The sequence below is a fragment of the Apodemus sylvaticus genome, chromosome 21 (genome assembly GCF_947179515.1).
Source record: "Apodemus sylvaticus chromosome 21, mApoSyl1.1, whole genome shotgun sequence".
NCBI lineage: Eukaryota > Metazoa > Chordata > Mammalia > Rodentia > Muridae > Apodemus > Apodemus sylvaticus.
This window is the reverse complement of record NC_067492.1, coordinates 6,204,146-6,222,485: the sequence shown is the minus strand read 5'-3', so window position 1 is coordinate 6,222,485 and position 18,340 is coordinate 6,204,146. Positions and strand designations below refer to the sequence as shown.

At 53.4% G+C, this 18,340-nt stretch overlaps 2 protein-coding genes across 7 annotated transcripts; one reads left to right on the top strand and one right to left on the bottom strand.

Annotated features, from left to right (window-relative positions):
• Nucleotides 1–1,440: 1,440 nt before the first annotated feature.
• On the top strand, nucleotides 1,441–9,425 carry Cdk10 (cyclin dependent kinase 10). 6 transcript variants are annotated; one of them, XM_052166571.1, is made up of 13 exons: nucleotides 1,441–1,571; nucleotides 3,376–3,448; nucleotides 4,082–4,153; nucleotides 4,490–4,592; nucleotides 4,727–4,808; nucleotides 5,479–5,546; nucleotides 5,996–6,048; nucleotides 6,240–6,309; nucleotides 7,377–7,436; nucleotides 7,700–7,823; nucleotides 7,898–8,037; nucleotides 8,468–8,520; nucleotides 8,733–9,425. In XM_052166571.1, the coding sequence occupies exons 1-13, from the start codon at nucleotides 1,485–1,487 to the stop codon at nucleotides 8,828–8,830; spliced, it is 1,083 nt and encodes a 360-aa protein (XP_052022531.1). In that variant the 5' UTR covers nucleotides 1,441–1,484; the 3' UTR covers nucleotides 8,831–9,425. The 6 variants fall into 6 exon arrangements, with proteins under 6 accessions (XP_052022531.1, XP_052022532.1, XP_052022537.1 ...); XM_052166572.1 differs by having other exon boundaries at nucleotides 1,460–1,533; XM_052166577.1 differs by having other exon boundaries at nucleotides 1,527–1,608.
• Nucleotides 9,426–13,575, bottom strand: Spata2l (spermatogenesis associated 2 like). Its single transcript, XM_052166570.1, has 3 exons — nucleotides 13,481–13,575; nucleotides 12,884–13,187; nucleotides 9,426–11,385 (listed from the first exon to the last, which is right to left on the bottom strand). The coding sequence occupies exons 2-3, from the start codon at nucleotides 13,184–13,186 to the stop codon at nucleotides 10,408–10,410; spliced, it is 1,281 nt and encodes a 426-aa protein (XP_052022530.1). The 5' UTR covers nucleotide 13,187; nucleotides 13,481–13,575; the 3' UTR covers nucleotides 9,426–10,407.
• Nucleotides 13,576–18,340: the final 4,765 nt, after the last annotated feature.

Below are 18,340 nucleotides of genomic sequence, written 5' to 3'. Positions count from 1 at the left end.
AGAGAGAGAGAAGAGAAAAGAACAGGTGGGGACAGGTGGGGACAGAGAAAGAAAGAATGGAGAAGGGGGAGAGAGAATAGGTGATAGAGAGCGAGGGTGTGGGCAGCCCTCGTACAGGCCTGGCTCTCACATGAGGGCAGATGACAATGTAAACTATAGCTAGGTTGCTGTTGCTGGGCTCCTGGGAGGGGCCTACTGGAACTGTCTGCAAGCCACTAACCTTAAAAAATGAGCTGTGTGTAGTGCTAAGGAGTGAGCACAGGACATCACAAAATGCTAGGCGTGTGCTCCAGCACGGAGCTGCAATCCCAATGTGATTGTTTATGAGACAGGGATAGGGTCTCACATCCAATCCAGTCTGGATTGGAACTCACTATATAGCCCAGGTTAGCCCTGAACACACAGCCTCAGTCTCCTGACTGCTGGCTGCAATTAGAGGTGTGTGAGTGTGCCCAAAGGAAAACAGAATTTCAAAGTTAAAAAAAAAAAGTAAAATGGCAAGCAATCTGTTAGAAATCTTGTAGTATTATTATTTATGATTTATTATTAAGATGCTACTGAAAGCCTTCTTTTGCTTTGAAATAGGCTATATACCTCATTCTAGCTTTGAACTCAGACCCTTCTGGCCTCAGTCTCCAGAGTATATGTACATGATTACAGGCATATGCCATCACGTCCAAAGACCAACTAATGTGTTTTAGTATTACCTAAGGAGAGTACCCTCATGGGCCTGCACTCTGGCCATTTAGAAGCAGAAACATTCATCTTCCTAATCAATGTCGCTCTGACCCTCCACAAAGGATCAGAGCTAATCGGTGTTCTGAGCTCCGTTACACAGTACAAGAGCTGAGCACAGCCTCGGAGAGCCACGGGGCTGGAGTTGCTCTCCACTGCTCAGTACCTTAATTCCCAGCTGTGTTCAGAACCAACCAACTGTTCTCAACTCAGGCAGACAAATGCGGAGTGGAAAGGAATAGCAGGAACTGCAGCTCTTTATTTTATCATGTATGATGCCCTGGCTGTACAAGGCTTCCTTCCATCTTGTCCTTGGCTAGTGATGGGCATGAGGTGGCCCCAGGAAGGACTGGGTTCCCAAAAGACCTAGCTTTCAGGGAATGTACCCAACCACTACCAGAAAGCATAGCTCTCATTTGTGGTAGTCTCCTGGTAGAGCAGAAAGCACTGCTGATCGTGGGATTGGCCTCACTTAAATGGGAAACGGAAGAGAAACATTTTCTCCTAGCTTATCAAAACCAATCCGAGTCTTCTGCAGGTTGGCCTACAGATGGTACTTTGAGCAACTTTGTGGAATTGTGACTGCATCTAACGCTAAAAGCCTCTGTGCCCTGGGCAGATCCTCTCCTCCAGGAGAGGCTTAGATATTCGCCAGGTCCAGAACACACCGGAAGTACGTTATGCGCCTGCGCCGAGGGGCGTTACGCCTGCGCGCTGGAAGAGGGCGGCGGGGCGGCACCGGCTTGGGCATGGCGGAGGTGGACCTGGAGTCGGATCAGATCCGACTGAAGTGTATCCGTAAGGAAGGTTTCTTCACCGTGCCTCCAGAACACAGGGTGCGGCGGGGTGCCACTCATACCTCTCCGCGCCGCGGTAAAGTTTGAGGTCCGGCGCTGGAGGGAACGTCAGTCCCGGAGTTGGCCGCGGCGTGTGCAGAAATCCGCAGCCGGGAGGCCGGGGCCGGGGTGGGACCGAGGGGTGCGACCGCGGGTGAGGAGAATGGGAGTCCCGGCGGCTTCCGCAGCCGGGGCTGGCGGGGCTCACCTTGCGTTACCCCGTTCTTGTATGTCCCTTTGGTGTGATGCGGAAGGTGAACTTTAGGGACACCGATTTCTGCCCCCGTAGCCGGTAGGTGGGAAGAGGTCTTCCCAGCAGCCCGCGCATGTTCTAACTTCTTGTTTATGCTTTGCGAAGCCAAGGCACTTTAACGGAGAGCCTCAGAGCACGAGGCGCAAGGCTCACTTAGCTAGTTGCCTCAGAGCACTGCACTGGAAGCTGAAATAGCGAAAGCCGTTTTAAAGGGAGAGAAAATGTACGTGTGCAGTGGTTGATCCTTTAAAAAATGTCAAAGAGCCCTGCGTGGTGGTTCACACCTGTAACCCCAGTCAGGGGTTGAGGCAAGATGATCACTCCGTATTGGAGAACCTGGGCTACAGAGTAAGACCTGGACTCGAAAATAAGCAAAGATACAAAATAGTGGAGATTTTGGGAAAAGGGGAGTATATTCTTTAAGAAATTTGTGGAAAAGTTGACATTTGTTTTGGACCAGGAAGTGTTGCCAGAATTTGGGCAGATCTGACAAGGAATGATATGCCAAACACAGGTGACAGCACAGGGTCATGGTGAAGGGAACTGCAGAATACAGGGGGCCTAGGAGGAGAGGGAGGGAGGGAGAGTGGATCCTGGGGCCATCCTGAGTCAGAGAGTCACAAAACCCAGGGCAGGGCAGTTGAGAAGGGGCTGGCTGACAGAACCCTAACCTTGCTGAGGCCCTTCTGCAGGTATCCAAGGAGTGCTTAGTTAACCCACCTATAAAGGCGCCACACCGTGCGGATGTGTTAGGTTACAGACCCCCAGTAAGACCCCAGAATACTGTGGCTCAGGCAAGCTATTTCTCTGAGCCCTGAAGTCCCACAGGCAGCTGGTTCCCATGAGTGGGCTAACTGTTCCAGTCCGTTGCCTCGCCTGCTCCTCATCCTCACCCCAGCCTGCAAAAGGACTTGGATCAGCTAGCCTCCCTCCATCTGAACGCCCCTTCCCCATCTCGCAAACGAAATCTCTGGATAGATCTCCTCACACATGAAAGGTCGTGTCTGTGTTGGAGGCTGGATTCTCCGGCACAGAGGTTTTTGTGTCCATGGCTTGTGGCTGTTTGTTGTTAGACAGCAGACATGTGGAACACCGAGTTGGAGGGAAGGGATACTTAGGCCACCTTCAGTATGCTTCAGTCTTTCTTTCTTTCTTTCTTTCTTTCTTTCTCTCTCTCTCTCTCTCTCTCTTTTTTTTTTTTTTTTTTTTTTTTTTTTTTTTTTTTTTTTGGTACAGGGTTTCTCTGTGTAGCCCTGGCTGTCCTGAAACTCACTCTGTAGACCAGGCTGGCCTCGAACTCAGAAATCCTCCTGTCTCTGCCTCCCAGAGTGCTGGGATTACAGGCATGCGCCACCACTGCCCGGCTGCTTCAGTATTTCTAAATGATTCCTGTGGTGTCTGCCCCCTTCGCTCGTCAGAAAAGTCCAAATACATGGTTGCTTTTCTGGTTGACAAGCAAGATGCAAGCATGTTTCTCAGTGCCTGGTATGGGTGAGACGTCTCACTGTGCTGTTAGCTTCCAGATGCCCACACTGGCTGCCTCTCTTTCAGCTGGGAAGATGCCGCAGCGTTAAGGAGTTTGAGAAGCTGAACCGGATTGGCGAGGGCACCTATGGCATTGTGTGTGAGTGGCCAAGAGGAAGCTCTGTTGGGACCGGAAGGCTCATGCCGTACTCCGCGCCAGGCCAGAGCTCACTCCTGAACTTTAATCCCTGGAGTGATACTTAAACATAAGCATCAGGTTGCTAATGTCAGCAATCCAGATGTGTGGCTATGCAGTGGAGGTAACTGACCAGTAGAATCCACTACTTCCAAAAGCTCCTAGTAGCTGTATAGCTGTGAGGCTTTTCCCAAGTATTTGGAAGTTGCACATGCCAACAAAATGCTTTGTAAGCCATTATTATATAAAATAAGTCTTCCCTCTCTAGATAGACTACCTTCCTTGGTATTGGAAGATTGCACAAGTGAACTCAGCAGTAGTCTGCATGGGAAAGGGCTTGCTTGGAGAGCTCTCCACATGAGTTGCTGGTGGCCAGGTTTCCGCCCAAGAGCAAACTGGAAACTTCCCCAACCCAGCTCAAATGAGAATTCCCAAGTTCATATCTTGAGAATGGAGGAAGCACTGAGTGTTGCTGGACATTACCTTGTCAGAGAGGAAAAAGAATTTCAGTAAACTCTTAAAGAGAGGTTCCCATGTGGCAAGGTGGGGCTGTGACAATTTGAGATGGTCTCCATCATACACGTGCTCCTGTTTCAGATCGGGCCCGGGATACCCAGACAGATGAAATCGTTGCCCTGAAGAAGGTGCGGATGGACAAAGAGAAAGATGGTGAGCTGGGAACAGGATGCAGGCCCACCCGGCCCTCCTGGGGTGTCAGCAGGCCCGGAGGTTCCTCAGGACTGACACTGCAGAGGGCACTGTAGTTAAGGAGCCGGCCCAGCCTGTCACCGCAGCTGGAAGTGAGCTACGAGCCCTTTTAGTCCTTCCTCACCTTGGCCAGCTGTGCACATTTTCTCCAATCCCTTTTGCACCCCCACCCCCAGGGAGGTCACTGTCACCCTCCACATCTGCCAGTAGCCCCGCCCACTAGCTGTAACTGTCCCTGACTGGAGGATAGCGCGTGTGGTGGCCCCAGTGGCGTTCACTGAGCACCTCTGCTTGCAGGCATCCCCATTAGCAGCCTTCGTGAAATCACACTGCTCTTGCGTCTCCGCCATCCGAACATTGTGGAGCTGAAGGAGGTGGTTGTGGGCAACCACCTGGAAAGGTGTGTGGTTTCCTGAGCCTATCCCACACAGAAGGGTCTGTCTCCCAGGGTTGACCTTCCCACAGCAGGCACAGACCTCTTTACCTACTAAGAAGAAAATAGAAGAAGCCACGTCTTCTCTCTCTCCCGTCTAGCATCTTCCTGGTCATGGGTTACTGTGAACAAGATCTGGCCAGCCTATTGGAAAATATGCCAACACCCTTCTCGGAGGCCCAGGTGTGAGAGGGAGGCGCTTCCCAGATGCTGCCTGGTTGGTGGATGGCTGGTGTTGACTGTGACAGCTGGCAGTGAGTCACCCAGTGCAGTGCCTCCTGCGGCATCTGCTGCATGGGCTGCTCGGCCCCAGGGCATCTCGGTCCGAGGCAGGCAGGCCACTGGAAAGGGACTGGAGAAATAGCTCCGGGTGGGGTGCGTGTATGCATGCAAGTGTGGTGCTGGCGTTGGGATCCTGACGTCCATGTAAATGTTAGGAGGGTGTGCATGGCAGCCTGTCTGCAATCCCAGGGTAAGTTCTAGGCCGGCTGGCAAGGTAGAACAGCTACATTTGGTCAGCCCTGGGTTCAAATGAAAGATGCTGCCGCCATATACAACTCAGAAAGAAGTCAGTGTCCACCTCTTTACTGTTAGACTAGTGCACACATACCCACCAACATGTGCACCACATACATGGTCATATGTGTGTGTGTAGGTGTAGAGATATAGATAGCTAGAGATAGATAGATAGATAGATAGATAGATAGATAGATAGATAGATAGGTAGGTAGTAAGTCTGCTGCGTCACTAAGTTGTGCAGCCCATAGCAGCAGCCACACCCTGGAGGCTGCTGGTGCCCTCCAGCAGTGCATCCAAGCTCTCCAACTGTGCCTCTGGACCTCTCTCCTCATAGGTTAAATGCATCCTGCTACAGGTGCTTCGCGGCCTTCAGTACCTGCACAGGAACTTCATCATCCACAGGTGGGCGGGGGCAACCAGGAGGAAGGCACCCTGAGGGGTGGAAGGGAGTGGGCCAGGTGTCTCATTCCAAATATATTCAGGAGAGGAGAAGTCTGACTGCTCCCAGGCAAGGCTCTTAGATCAAACGAGGCCCTCACTTGTCTGGGAGTAGACGGTGGGTGGGTGGGTGGGTCGGGAGGCAGCAGCTGGAAGTCTTCAATAGCGAGCACCTACCCAGACTCTTTGGCCAGTCTCTGGAGATGCCTGTGAGGCCTGGAGCCCGCGTGTTTGTCCTTTGTGCTGGGGCTGCTGTAGCAAGACAAGGCTGAAGGAGCCGTGGTCTCCACACACCTTCGAGACTTTGGAAAACCCCAGTTAAGTGCCAGAAAAGTGTGTCGGACTGTGGTGACAGCCTGGTTATCCTCTGGGAACTCACTGTCTGGGTAAACATTGCTCTCTTTCTGACTCAGGGACCTGAAGGTGTCCAACTTGCTCATGACAGACAAGGGCTGTGTAAAGACAGGTGGGTGCTGGGTGTGGCCCTGCGTGTGTGGATGTGGGTTTCTCTGAGCATGCCTTTTGGGGTGGCTCTGGAAACCTGTGATGACGTGTCTGTTGTCCGAGCCCCAGGCCACCTTAGTCCAGTCTCTCTCCAGACAGCAGCTTGTTTGTCCTCGTGAGTGATCATGTTTTCTCCTCTCCCCTCCACTGCAGCCGATTTTGGCCTGGCTCGGGCCTATGGTGTTCCAGTAAAGCCAATGACTCCCAAAGTCGTTACCCTCTGGTGAGTCCCTTAGAGTCTCGGTGGCCCATAGGGATTCATATGTCTTCCACAGCATCCTTATGTTGAGGCAGATGCTTCAGAAGGGCCTCGAGAATCTAGAAACTGTGTGGGGATGCACAAACTGCTCATCAGGGGTCCAGACCACCTGTTCTGAACAGAGCTAGGCTCAGTGGCCTCAAGAACTCTGCTCTGGGGTGCTGGAGAGATGGCTCAGCAGTTAAGAGCACTGACTGATCTTCCAGAGGTCCTAAGTTCAAATCTCAGCAACCACATGGTGGCTCACAACCATCTGTAAAGAGATCTGACGCCCTCTTCTGGTGGGTCTGAAGATAGCTATAGTGAACTTACATATAATAATAAATAAATCTTAAAAAAAATCCAAATTTAAAAAAAAAAAAAAAAAGAACTCTGCTCTGTTCAGGTGAAATGACATTCCCTGCTGGACAGCGGTTGTGCCTTTAATCCCAGCGCTCAGGAGGCATAGGTAGGCAGTGTCGAGGCCAGGACAGCCAGGGCTGCATGAGAAACCATGACTTGGAAAAAAACCAAAAACACCCAGAGAAAGAAATGCCACGGTACACTGAAATAGCCATAAACAGCCTGGCTCTGTCTCAGGAAGGGAAGGTAGCTTTCTGCAAGTTCTTTTTCTTTGGGGGTGGGGTGGGGCGTATTATGGGGGTTTCGAGAATTTCTCTGTCTCTGAAACTCTCTGTAGTCGAGGCTGGCCTTGAACTCCTAGACTGCTGGGGTTAAAGGTGCGCTCCAGCACTGCCCGGCCGGCCGGCCTGCTGCTGAGGTCGTTTTTAATGCAGGATGAGGCTATGCCTAGGGCAGGACATTGGTGTCCCTCACATCCTCATCGGCATCCTCACATGGCCTCAGCCGTGTGCTGACAACCATTGGAAAGCTGACGGCGGCTCGTGTCTGCTTGGATCCCTGGTTCTCAGGGACAGGCATGGTGGCTCTCAGGCTTAGGGTAGAGGCTCGTCCAGGGCCACTGGGGACCTGAGGGGGCTCAGGCTGAGGGAGAAGAGCTGGCCAGAGGCAAACGGGGCCTTTGTCTGCAGGTACCGAGCCCCAGAGCTGCTGCTTGGGACCACCACCCAGACCACCAGGATTGACATGTGGTAGGTGTGGCCTCTGCTCCTAGGGCCTCAAGTCGTGTGGCCCTGGAGGTCAGCCCTGGTCAGGGGTAGCAGGACTGGTGGTGGTGGTGAGCCAGACTGCGTTGCCCAGGGGAGCACAAGAACATGGCTGGGGTGCTCACTGGCTTGGGCCTCAGGTTGTCACGAGGCCCTTCAGGCTTGGGGGGAGAGCCTTGTAGTCGTTTGCCTGCTTCTTCATGGCTATGTTGATAACAGAGCTAAGCAGAGATCGGCCTCGTCTACAGGGCTGTCGGCTGCATCCTGGCAGAGCTGCTGGCCCATAAGCCCCTTCTCCCTGGCACTTCTGAGATCCACCAGATCGACCTGATTGTACAGTTGTTGGGGACACCGAGTGAGAATATCTGGCCGGTGGGTGTTACAGACAACCCTCAGTCCCCGTCCATGCCTGGTGGCTCTGTCGCTCCAGCCCCTGCCTCTTACAGGGTTTCTCTAAGCTGCCCCTGGCCGGCCAGTACAGCTTGAGGAAACAGCCCTACAACAACCTCAAGCACAAGTTCCCGTGGCTCTCAGAAGCCGGACTTCGTCTGCTCAATTTCCTCTTCATGTATGACCCTAAGAAAAGGTAGACCTCGCCCGAGGGCAGCTCTGTGGGCCCTGCCGCAGGAGGATAGGGCCCTTGCTTCTGCAGAGATGGAACGACACTTAAACCCAGATCCTTAACTCACCTTCTGTGGTGTTGGGAATGGGAGCTAAGGCCTTCCCTGCACACGCCAGGCAAGCAGTCTAGAACTGGGCCAGCTCAAGTCAACAGACCTTTTAAAGATGGCTTCTTACAACACAGACCATAGATGCCCACTTCCCAGACACACACAGACACCCATAGGTGCCAGGTGTCCATTTGAGTGGCCCTGGGTCTTAGAGCCATTCTGAGCTCCCTGTCAGTGTCTATGTCTTAACCCCCATTTGTTGGAAATTGAACTGGGCTGTTGAGCTTGGCTCTGCCTTGAGTGAAGTAGGCCTGACTAAGGCCAAAGGTCACTGTCATTGTCCAGGGCAACAGCAGGAGACTGCCTGGAGAGTTCCTACTTCAAGGAGAAGCCCCTGCGTAAGTTCTCCAGATCTCCTCAGGTTCTCGTAGGGGCTTGACAAGAAGCCGTTTGTCCCTATTGGGTGGGTACCCAGGGCAGGCTCCACAGGGGAGAAGGAGGGGAGCAGCTGGGTCGGGGCCTGCTTAGGTGAGGAGGCCTGTCTAGCCCCGGAGCCTGGCCCCCAGGAGCCCCCCTCCAGGCCAGCCCTGACGCTGCCCTTCTCCTGCAGCCTGTGAACCGGAGCTTATGCCTACCTTCCCCCACCACCGCAATAAGCGCGCTGCCCCAGCCGCCACGGAGGGGCAGAGCAAGCGATGCCGGCCCTGAGTGGGTCCAGCCCACCCCTGCACATCCTCACGGATCATCAGCCAACGACTGGGAGGCCCCGCCTCCCAACAGGCCCTCGCTCCTGCAGTTGGCCGTCCTCTTCAGCTGCTCCTCCCTGATACCTCTTCTGTGTCCAGATGCAGAGGGGAGTTATAGGCAGGGATGCTGCTGAGTGGGATTCCCAGGACAGACTGGGCTGTTGTAGTACCATCTGGTGGTATATCTTGTCTGTCAGTGAAGCCCCGCTTCTGGGGGTGGGGGAGTGGGGGGCGGACAGAGCTAGTGCAGAGGCCCCTAAAGGGCTCAGTGTGTGTGGGAACTGGAGCTGGGCACTAGCCTGGAATGAGCAGGCCCAGGAGATCACAACTGTTCTTGCTTGGTAACTAGGAGCTGCCCAGGACACATAGGCTATAGCAGCGACCCTGGGCAGGGCTGCTGGGGCCTCGGGTAGGAAGGTAGGAGCAAGGGTTAGTTGGAGAAGGATACTTTGAAGACTGTAGGAATGAGAGTCCTTTTTGGATGTGGCTGACACTGGTGCCCAGGGAGAGAATTGGTGGACTGTTTTTCTAGGGGTGGATAAAAAGCCTTTCCGGTGGACAGTTTGGCAATCCTTTAATGTACTGTGGGGTTTCGATCCATGCAACATAGACAGTGTCCTCTGAGGGCCTGCATGAGGAGAAGGAACAGGGTTGGCTGAGGGGGACAGTGTCCTCTGAGGGCCTGCATGAGGAGAAGGAACAGGCTTGATTGACGGTGACACCAGAGGAAGTGTTGCAGAGTGGTGATCTCTGCCTGAGCCTCCAAGTGGTTGATGAAAACCCAACCCTTCCTGAACATTAGCAGTTTAGGGACCCCAATGAGGGGTCCTGGGCCACCCCCTGGGCGATGAGGGTATATCTGGTTAACTGTACCCAGAATGAGCTATGTGGGTGTGGGCTGCTTTTTGGCCTGTACATGCTCACCTCCCCTTTGGCGGGTAGGCAGCTGATGGCTGAGAATCATTCCTGCTGGGTAGGGGGACAGTTCCTCCCACTGCCTGCGAATGCGCCTCCTACCATTTTTGCAGTTCTGTGCCTCCTTGGTAACAGCAGAGGTGAACCGGGGTCCTCACAGCTAAGCAAGCTCTGCTCTGTCAGACCCTCCCACATGGCCCAAAGCTAACTCGGGGATTCCATGTCACCTGCAAGTTCCAGGGTGAGGATTTTTCTGCACGTGGAGAGAGGGACATACACATCCTCAACCACAGTCTACAGGGATCAGGTAGGGAGCCTCAGGCAGTTGGGAGGGCGGAGTCCCTCTGAGTTTGGGTACTATAACACAAGAGAACCTGGACGTGTCCACCCAGCTCATCTGGGCATGAGGATAGGGACATGAGGGAAGGATCTTGTTGACTGAGCTCGGCCTGCTGCACCAGGCGAGACAGCACCAGGCAAGAGCCTTCTGTGAAGGCTCTACCCTCTTTCAGCTGCAGGTCCCGGACTCCCCTGGGGAATAGGAGGGCCAGCCAGTGGCCTGGGCCCTTTTCCAAAAGAAGCACCATGGAAACGGTCCCCAAAACTCTTGGGGTCCATCTGGGCCTAGGGATGGGCCCCAGAACTGTCATAGAGCAGGTTATCCACCTGTGCTCGTTGCAGCCACAGGCGTCTCTGGTTGTCACCAAGAAGTATGCGCAGTGAATGAGTTGGGCGGCAGGCAGAGAGGGCTGTGCAGTGGGTGGCGTGTAGCTGGCGACAGGTGTCACAGCAAAGGGTGGGCAGGTTGCCAGGGCTCAGGCAACTGTGTGCCTGGTAGCTCAAAGGCTCCACAGCAGGCCCATAGGCCGAGGGTGCTGCTCCTTCTGCTTGCCTGTGTCGGGGGCTGGCTTGCCCAGGGCTCGAAGGGGATTCTGGAGGAGCTAAGTCCCCTGACTGACTCAGCTCACGGCGCAGAGAGAGGAAGGAGAAAGCAGAGGGTTCTGGCTCCAGCTCCTCTTCCAGAGCCCCATATGGCGGGCTACTGGCCCGATGCATATCATCAGCTGGTGCTTCCCAGGGCTGGCTTCCAGAGCCCCATAGTTTGGCACTCTGCTCCCAGAGTGGTGGCCTGTAAGCCAGTTCCACAGGAGGCGAGTCCAGCCCCGGGGAAGGCTCACCGTACAGACTGGCCTCTGAGCTCTCATCTTCCTGCAGGTCCTGATACAGGTCCACCGAGGCCCCGTAAGCGGCAGACGTGCCCCGAGGGGGCAGGGGTGGTGGCTCCTCATCTTGGGCCAGCCGCTGCTGCAGCCAGGCTACACAGGAGGCTACGTCCCCACTAGCCCGGCGGGCTCGGAGCAGCTCCTCAGCCGGAAGCACGCTGGTACCCAGCTGAGTCAGCACCTCACCTAGGATCTCACACTCCAGCCGGAGGGCAAAGCAGCCCAGGGCCACCTGTATCAGCTGGCAGGCAGGGGGCGGGGTGGTCACCATTAGGCGGTGGTTGTCCCTGCGCACGTAGCCCATCTTCTGGAAGCTTCGAGTCAGGAGTTCTTCAGAGAGTACCCCCTTCAGCACGTGCACATAGCCCCCTGAGAAGGTCTGGAAAGAAGGGGCTTGGTCAGGCATGCTCGTCCAGAAAGGCTCCTGACACAGCCTGTGTGCACTCAGGCCTGCCTTGGCCTTGGTGCACTGCTGATGCCTGTGTTCACACCCACACACACCCCCGATACGGTTTTCATCTGTCTGGAGTGAGTTTGGCTGTCAGACATTTTCTTTTCCTCCAAGGGAGAACCTAAGAAAGCATCATGTCACTGAGCCCTAGCTTTAGGTGGAGACAGGGTCCTCATTGTACAGTCCAGCTTGACCCTAGACACTGTCCTCCTGCCCCGGCCTACAGGAATATGCCACCAACCTCTCTGGTAGGTAGCCTCTTAGAGTCGGCTCTGCCCTTGTTTTTGTCTCCTCCCACAACGGTAGCATTCCAGAACGTCTTATGTGCTTTCTAGACCCAAGCTACCTATGGAACCAAACATCAGGGTTTAAGTTTGGGTTTTCTAAGTGTGAGCGTCTACAACAGCTCTAGGTATCCTTGGAGCACATCTGTGTATAGCACCCTTAGGGAGAGCACATCTACACACAAGGAGCACTGGCCAGAATACCCTGCTTAGGGAGAGCACGTCTACACACAAGGAGCACTGGCCAGAACACCCTGCTTAGGGGGAGCACATCTACACACAAGGAGCACTGGCCAGAACACCCTGCTTAGAGAGAGCACATCTACACACAAGGAGCACTGGCCAGAACACCCTCCTTAGGGAGAGCACATCTACACACAAGGAGCACTGGCCAGAACACCCTCCTTAGTTATGGCTTTGCACCTTGGCTTAAGAGAAAAGGGGCTTTCCCCTGAAGCCACACAGCTAGCAGGCTTTCTCCATGCCAGCCCCTTCCTGACACCCTGAACTATTCATTGTCAAGGCCACGCCTGGCTGCCTCTGTCCCCTGGGGCCGATGGGTGGGCCTCCAGCCTGGCAGAATTGAATGAAAGTCCTGGGATCTCTGGTTTCCCTGCGGAGCAGCAGGCTGGTGGGGTGTGGAGGGGGTGACGCTGCCATGACAACCAGTGGAGGTTTACCTCGCCCACGTGCTTTCTGACGTCATTGCCTTCCCACTCAAAATTAGCTCAGAGCGGCCCTGCCCCCTCTAGGTGGTCGGCCATCTGACCTAAGGACTCAGCCAGCCCTGGACCTAACCTGGACCCAGGCAGGAACAAGATCCCTACTGTTCCTGAACTCCCGTTCTCTTCCCAGTCTTAGCGGCCTCCTTTTACAGATGGGACCAGTCTCCATCCTAGAGGAGTTAGGATGACCATAGGACATCAATACCTCCCTCACCCACCCACGTCTACCCTAGAATTTCTATGGCAACTAGGTCAGTGAGACTACTTGGAGGACAGCCATGTAAGTTCTAGGTGATGACTGGTGGGCATGCATCCCAACACGCCCGCGACCCCTCAGCGCAGAGCCCTCCCCTGATGAGGGCCCGCAGCCCCCAACAGTCTGGACGGGAGTGAAGGAGCATCGCTCACCATCCATACCTTGATAGTGGTGAACTCCTTTCTCCAGGGCAGCAGGTACAGGTGCACGGCGGCCAGCTCCAGGAGCTCGAAGGCGCGGGCCAGGTCGCGGAGGGCTGGTGCCAGGTCAGCTCGGCCCCACAGGCCATCAGTGAACAACGCCAGCGCGTCGTCCTGCAGCGCCCCGTGCAGGTCGAAGTCCTCCACCAGAATCTGCCAGAGCACCGCGCGCAGCGAGGGGTCGCCGCAGACCCCCGCGCGGCCGCGCCGCAGCTCGCGCTCCAGGCACAGGCGATAATCCTCCGACAGCGAGCTGCTGCCCATCCTGATGGAGCGCGGGACGAGGTGTCAAACCAGAGACCACGTCACCCAGCAACCCCAGGGCCCCCTCCAACCTTGAAATGGGGACTGCTTAGCAAGTCTCAGAATCTATGGTCCCCTGACGTGGACGCTGGCAGCTCAGTGGTCACAGTATGCATAGCGTCCCCTCCCCTCCCCAGGAGACCTTCAGCCCGGCTTGCTGAGCGTCCTTGTAGCAACAGCACGGCTCCCACCAGCTGAACCTCTTGTAACCAGAATCCCTCTCCCGCTAACCGTCCCCGTGGGCGGCGGTGCTACCTGCTAGTCGCCAGCTATCCCAGAGAGCTCCGCTTGGGCCTGGGTCTATCCTCGCTCTTCCGCAGAGTCAAGCCCGCCCCTTGGCCTTTGGCGTGACGTTAGGGGGCGAGGCTGGAGTCGGGTGCCGCCCTTTTGGCTAAGTAGGGTGGTGGCGGTGTAGGCGTGGCCTGGGCAAAGCTGGGCGTGGCCCTCCCTTGCAGCTCACCTTTTGAAGTCCCCTCAGATTCACTGTCTCCAGTCTTTCAACTATGAATGGGAGTACACAGTGGGCGTATAATACAGTCGCCAAGATGTGCCCAGCGGAGCGGGTCTGAACTAGGCTGGACTTTGGCTCATCAAGTCAACTTACAGAATAGCCAAATACCACCGGCGAGGCGGGGCCTGTCTAGGCGGGCAGATCAGACCAGAGGAGGTCAAACACAAGTATTTAAGTACAATTTAAAACGGGTGGGGCGGTGGATTGCCCAGTGGGTATGAGCACCTGCGTGGCAGCTCACAACCTAAAGTCTCTATCTAACTCTAGTTCCCAGCATCCACTTCTGGTCTCTGCCTCTGGCACGCATTTGATGCACATACATGCAGACAAAACACGCACAGAAGAGGAGGTCCCTTCGGAGTGCCTCTGCAGGCTTTGTTGTTGTTGTTGTTTGTTTGTTTGTTTGTTTTCGAGACAGGGTTTCTCTGTATAACCCGGAACTTACTTTGTAGACCAGGCTGGCCTTGAAAAGAAATCTGCCTGCCTCTGCCTCCCAAGTGCAGGTGGGCACCACCACTGCTGCAAGGCTAATTTTCTTTTCTTTTCTTTTCTTTCTTTCTTTCTTTCTTTCTTTCTTTCTTTCTTTCTTTCTTTCTTTCTTTCTTTTTTTTTTTTTTTTTGTTTGCTTGTTTGTTCCTCTGCAGGCTTTGTTCCCTGGCCTCTGGTACTTCATTTCTTAGTCCCTGAGAAAATTGACTAGTGGGTATTTGAGGTAGGATGACTGTTTATCCTTCAGGACAGGGTACTTCTTAAGTGTGTGGCCTTCAGGCCTTCAAAACTGACCTGCATCCTGTATTCACCAAGAATTAGTCTGGGTGACCTCAGGGCAACTGTCCCTCGACTTGCTGTGGTCTTAGGCGATTCACTCAGGACCTAAGGCTCCTTCTCCTTAGTCCTAAGACCTAAGCTTCGCGTAAGCAGGGTCTTTTGCTCTATCCAATCCTGGACAGCCTGTGCCCTCCTCTCTCCAGGTCAGCAAACCTAGGCCAAGTTTGATAAAATAGACCCTGGCATAGGAAAGGTATCTGTCTTCTTGAATTTCCCAGAGCCAAAGTACTGCAAAGAGTGTAACTAAGTAGGCAGCAATCCTCAGGCACCGAACAGAGGTCTTTTGTTGTGGGCTCACCAATCCTTAGCTGGCTTTTGAGGCTGCTTCAACTCACAGTGACACAGTTTAACTTCTGGCAAATCATAAAGATTCCATGCCTGCCTTGTTTTAAGACAAGCCCGGATCCCAGCTGCAGCATAATGAGGGAGTTGACAGAATAATGAGGCCTTGGGGGCAGGGGTGTAGCCCAAAGGTAGAACAATTGCCTAGTCTGTGTAAGGTCCCAGGTTCAGTCTCTAGCATTGCAAAAAACTATGTTGCACTATTGGCAAAGCTAATGTTCACCTGCAAATGTGTTGGTTTTTTTTTCCACTTGTGATTTAGAGATTATTTTGGATTGGGATGAGCCTTGAACTAATAATATTGATGTTCTTACCCCACCCCCTCTGTGTGTGTATAGCCCTGGCTGTCCTACCACTATCTTTGTAGTCCAGGCTAGCCTAGAACTCAGAGAGCCACCTGCCATTGCTACTTTTCTTGCTATCCCCGGGCACACAATGTGTGCTATGCACATCTCCCTCAACCCAATGCCTGTGTAGTTTTTTTTGTTTTTGTTTTTTGTTTTGTTTTTGTTTTTGTTTTTTCGAGACAGGGTTTCTCTGTATAGCCCTGGCTGTCCTGGAACTCACTCTGTAGATCAGGCTGGCCTCGAACTCAGAAATCCACCTGCCTCTGCCTCCCAGAGTGCTGGGACTACAAGCATGCGCCTCCACCACCCGGTCCAACTTGAATTTCTTGATTGTGGTTTTTAACGTCTTTTATGCCAGTTAGAATTTTTTCTTTCCTTATTAAAGAGTTTTTCTGTGTAGCTCAGCTGGCCTAGAACCTGATTCCTCGGCTTCTGCCTATGGAGTGTGGGTTATAGGCATGACGCACCTGCTGGGTCTGGTTACTGTGATTTTTTTCCCTCTGTACATAGCTAACAGTAGCAGTTGTTACTGTTTCTGTAGTTCTGGGTTTGGGCTACTTCTTGTTACTATACAGGATTTTCAGTGGAAAGATTGCTCTTCATGTTCTATGGAGGAACCATAGCTTAGAAATGTCGACGGACTAACCCAAAGACACAGCTTGTTCTCTCCTTCAGCCAGCCACAAATGACAAGCTGGCACTCCACAAGGACAAGGGCACGTTTAGTCAGACCGGGCCCCATGGTAAGAAGCACCGGAGTAAAAGAATTCAAATTAGGCATCTCCCAGGCACTGCCAGAACCGAGGAAGTTGGAGGTCAAGGTGGAGGCGCAGGGTCAACACCACGCCAAGGAAATCCCTACAGAGGCTGGGACAGGCAATGTCTGTGGATGTGCAACCGCAATCTTCAGAAAACCAGGTCAGCTGGTGTGAGCCAGAGGGAAACTCAGCAGGAAGGGTCATGGCTGAGAACCCAGCTCATAGTGACCCAAGGAAGCTGTGTGTAGAATAAGCACACGCCTCAGAAGGCACAGGCGATCCTTGAAGACAGCGTCTTCACAAGCAACACCGCGGCAGCAGATATGGGAGGACAGCTGGCTGGTTAAGTTCCTGTGGGCGGCTGGGGCTGAGGGCTAGATGGAAGAGTGCCTGTCTGGCATGTAGAAAGCCTGGTTCCACTCAGGACATTACATAACTCAATGACAGCAGGGCTGGTGCACTTCTCAGCTGGAAGGTAGCTGATGACCAGGCAGGAGAATCCGAAATTCAAGGCTATCCTCGCAGTAAAGCAAGCTAGGGAGTATCCTTGAATATAATAAGGCCCTGTCTTTAAAGAGGGCAGGGCAGTCAGCTGGATGGGTTATAGGGCACACCTTAGATCCCAGCATTTGGGAGGCAGAGACAGGCAGATCTCTGAGTTCAAGGCTAGCCTGGTCTATAGAGGAAGTTCCATCCAGGACAGCCAGGGCTAAACACACACACACACACACACACCTGGTGTGTGTGTTTTCAAAAAGAACAAAATTTGTATAAAGACTAGAAAAGCAATAGAGTATTGGCTGAAATGTTTTCTAATTGTCTATAAGAAATTCACAGGCAAAGTTAATTCTGCATTCTGAGTTTCAGTTAAAAATGACACACAGAGGATTATCACCTACACACGAATCACCCCTTCTTAGTGCTATGGTCCGCGGAGCAGCACTGTGGTCTCCCCAGGGTGTGCCCCATGTATGTCCTAATCTTATCCGAACCCTACAGGTGCTCTCAGAATGAAGACTTGCGTTATTAGCCATGGTTCCGTGAAGTGGGGCTTTAAAACTGACTTGAATGTCGGAGCCCAAGTCTGCAGCAGGTAACACTAACAGAGCTCAAAGTTCCCTCAAAGTTCCCTGGCATTCACATCCAAGGACTTCCCAAGAGCATGAGTCTCTAGGAGCCAGCGGCGTCGAGTCCAAGTCAGCTGAAACACACGGCTTTTTAATATCCATTCATTCATTTGGGTTTTGAGACAGGGTTTCTCTGTGTAGCTCTGGCTGTTCTGGAACTCACTCTGTAGACCGGGCTGGCCTTGAACTCACGGAGATCTGCCTGCCTCTGCTTCCCAAGTGCGGGGGATTAAAGGAGTGCGCCACCATGCCTGACTTGAACCTTTATTTTTTATGTGTATGGGTGCTCACGTGCCCATGAATGAGGCCCAAAGAGCACATGGATCTCCTAAAATTAGAGTTTCAGATGGTCGTGAATTGGTACAGATGTAGTTGCTGGGAACTGAAACCTGGTTAAGAACAATTGCTCTTAACTGCTGAGCCATTTCTCTGGCCCAGCTGAGACACAAGTTCGTGCCTCAGTAATAGTTGGACATGGGGTTGAAATTCCTCAGGGTGCGACAGTGCAAGTTAGCACTAGCCTGGCTGTTCCTGATGCTGGTGGGAAGAAAGTGCCAGAGTTCCTGGCCCATTCCCAATCCACAGAGGTCACTTCCAGAGGTCAAGTGCCCCAGGAACTGTTGTCCTGGCCAGGCTGACCTGGGCCCACCACTTGCTTTTGGTGTCATGGTCTCAGGCTTCTATTGCACCATTTGTAGCCTGGCCTCTTAGGTAGGTCAGCTGACCAGGCTCAGGGATGCATGCACTCTCTTTCCTTGTAGGTTTGGAACACAAGTGTTCAATAAATGCCCAAATACAGTTACATACAGCTTTACTCCAAGAGTCTCCAACAACCCCACTACTTGTCTAGTCTGGGACTGGAAACCCCGTATCCTGCCACTCACCCCCTTACAGCCATGGGTACTTCCTTTCCTGGCTGGGGCAGCTTGCCTCCCTGGAAGATGTTGCCTGTGTTTGGATGCCAGCATCACCCTTGGGCCCCAGTAGAATCAAAGGGCATTACTATGTGTCCCTACATGTGGGATGGTACTGTGGGACATTCCATTGTGTGTGAGTAGGATGAAGATTACTCAGACACCTTCAGGAAACTGCTGTGGGCTCAGGACTACAGTACTGACTCAATGCTAGCCCTCCTAATGATACCCTGCAGACATTTGCTATCCCAGATGGGGAAGTCCACACTTTCCTAGCTGGAAACAGCCC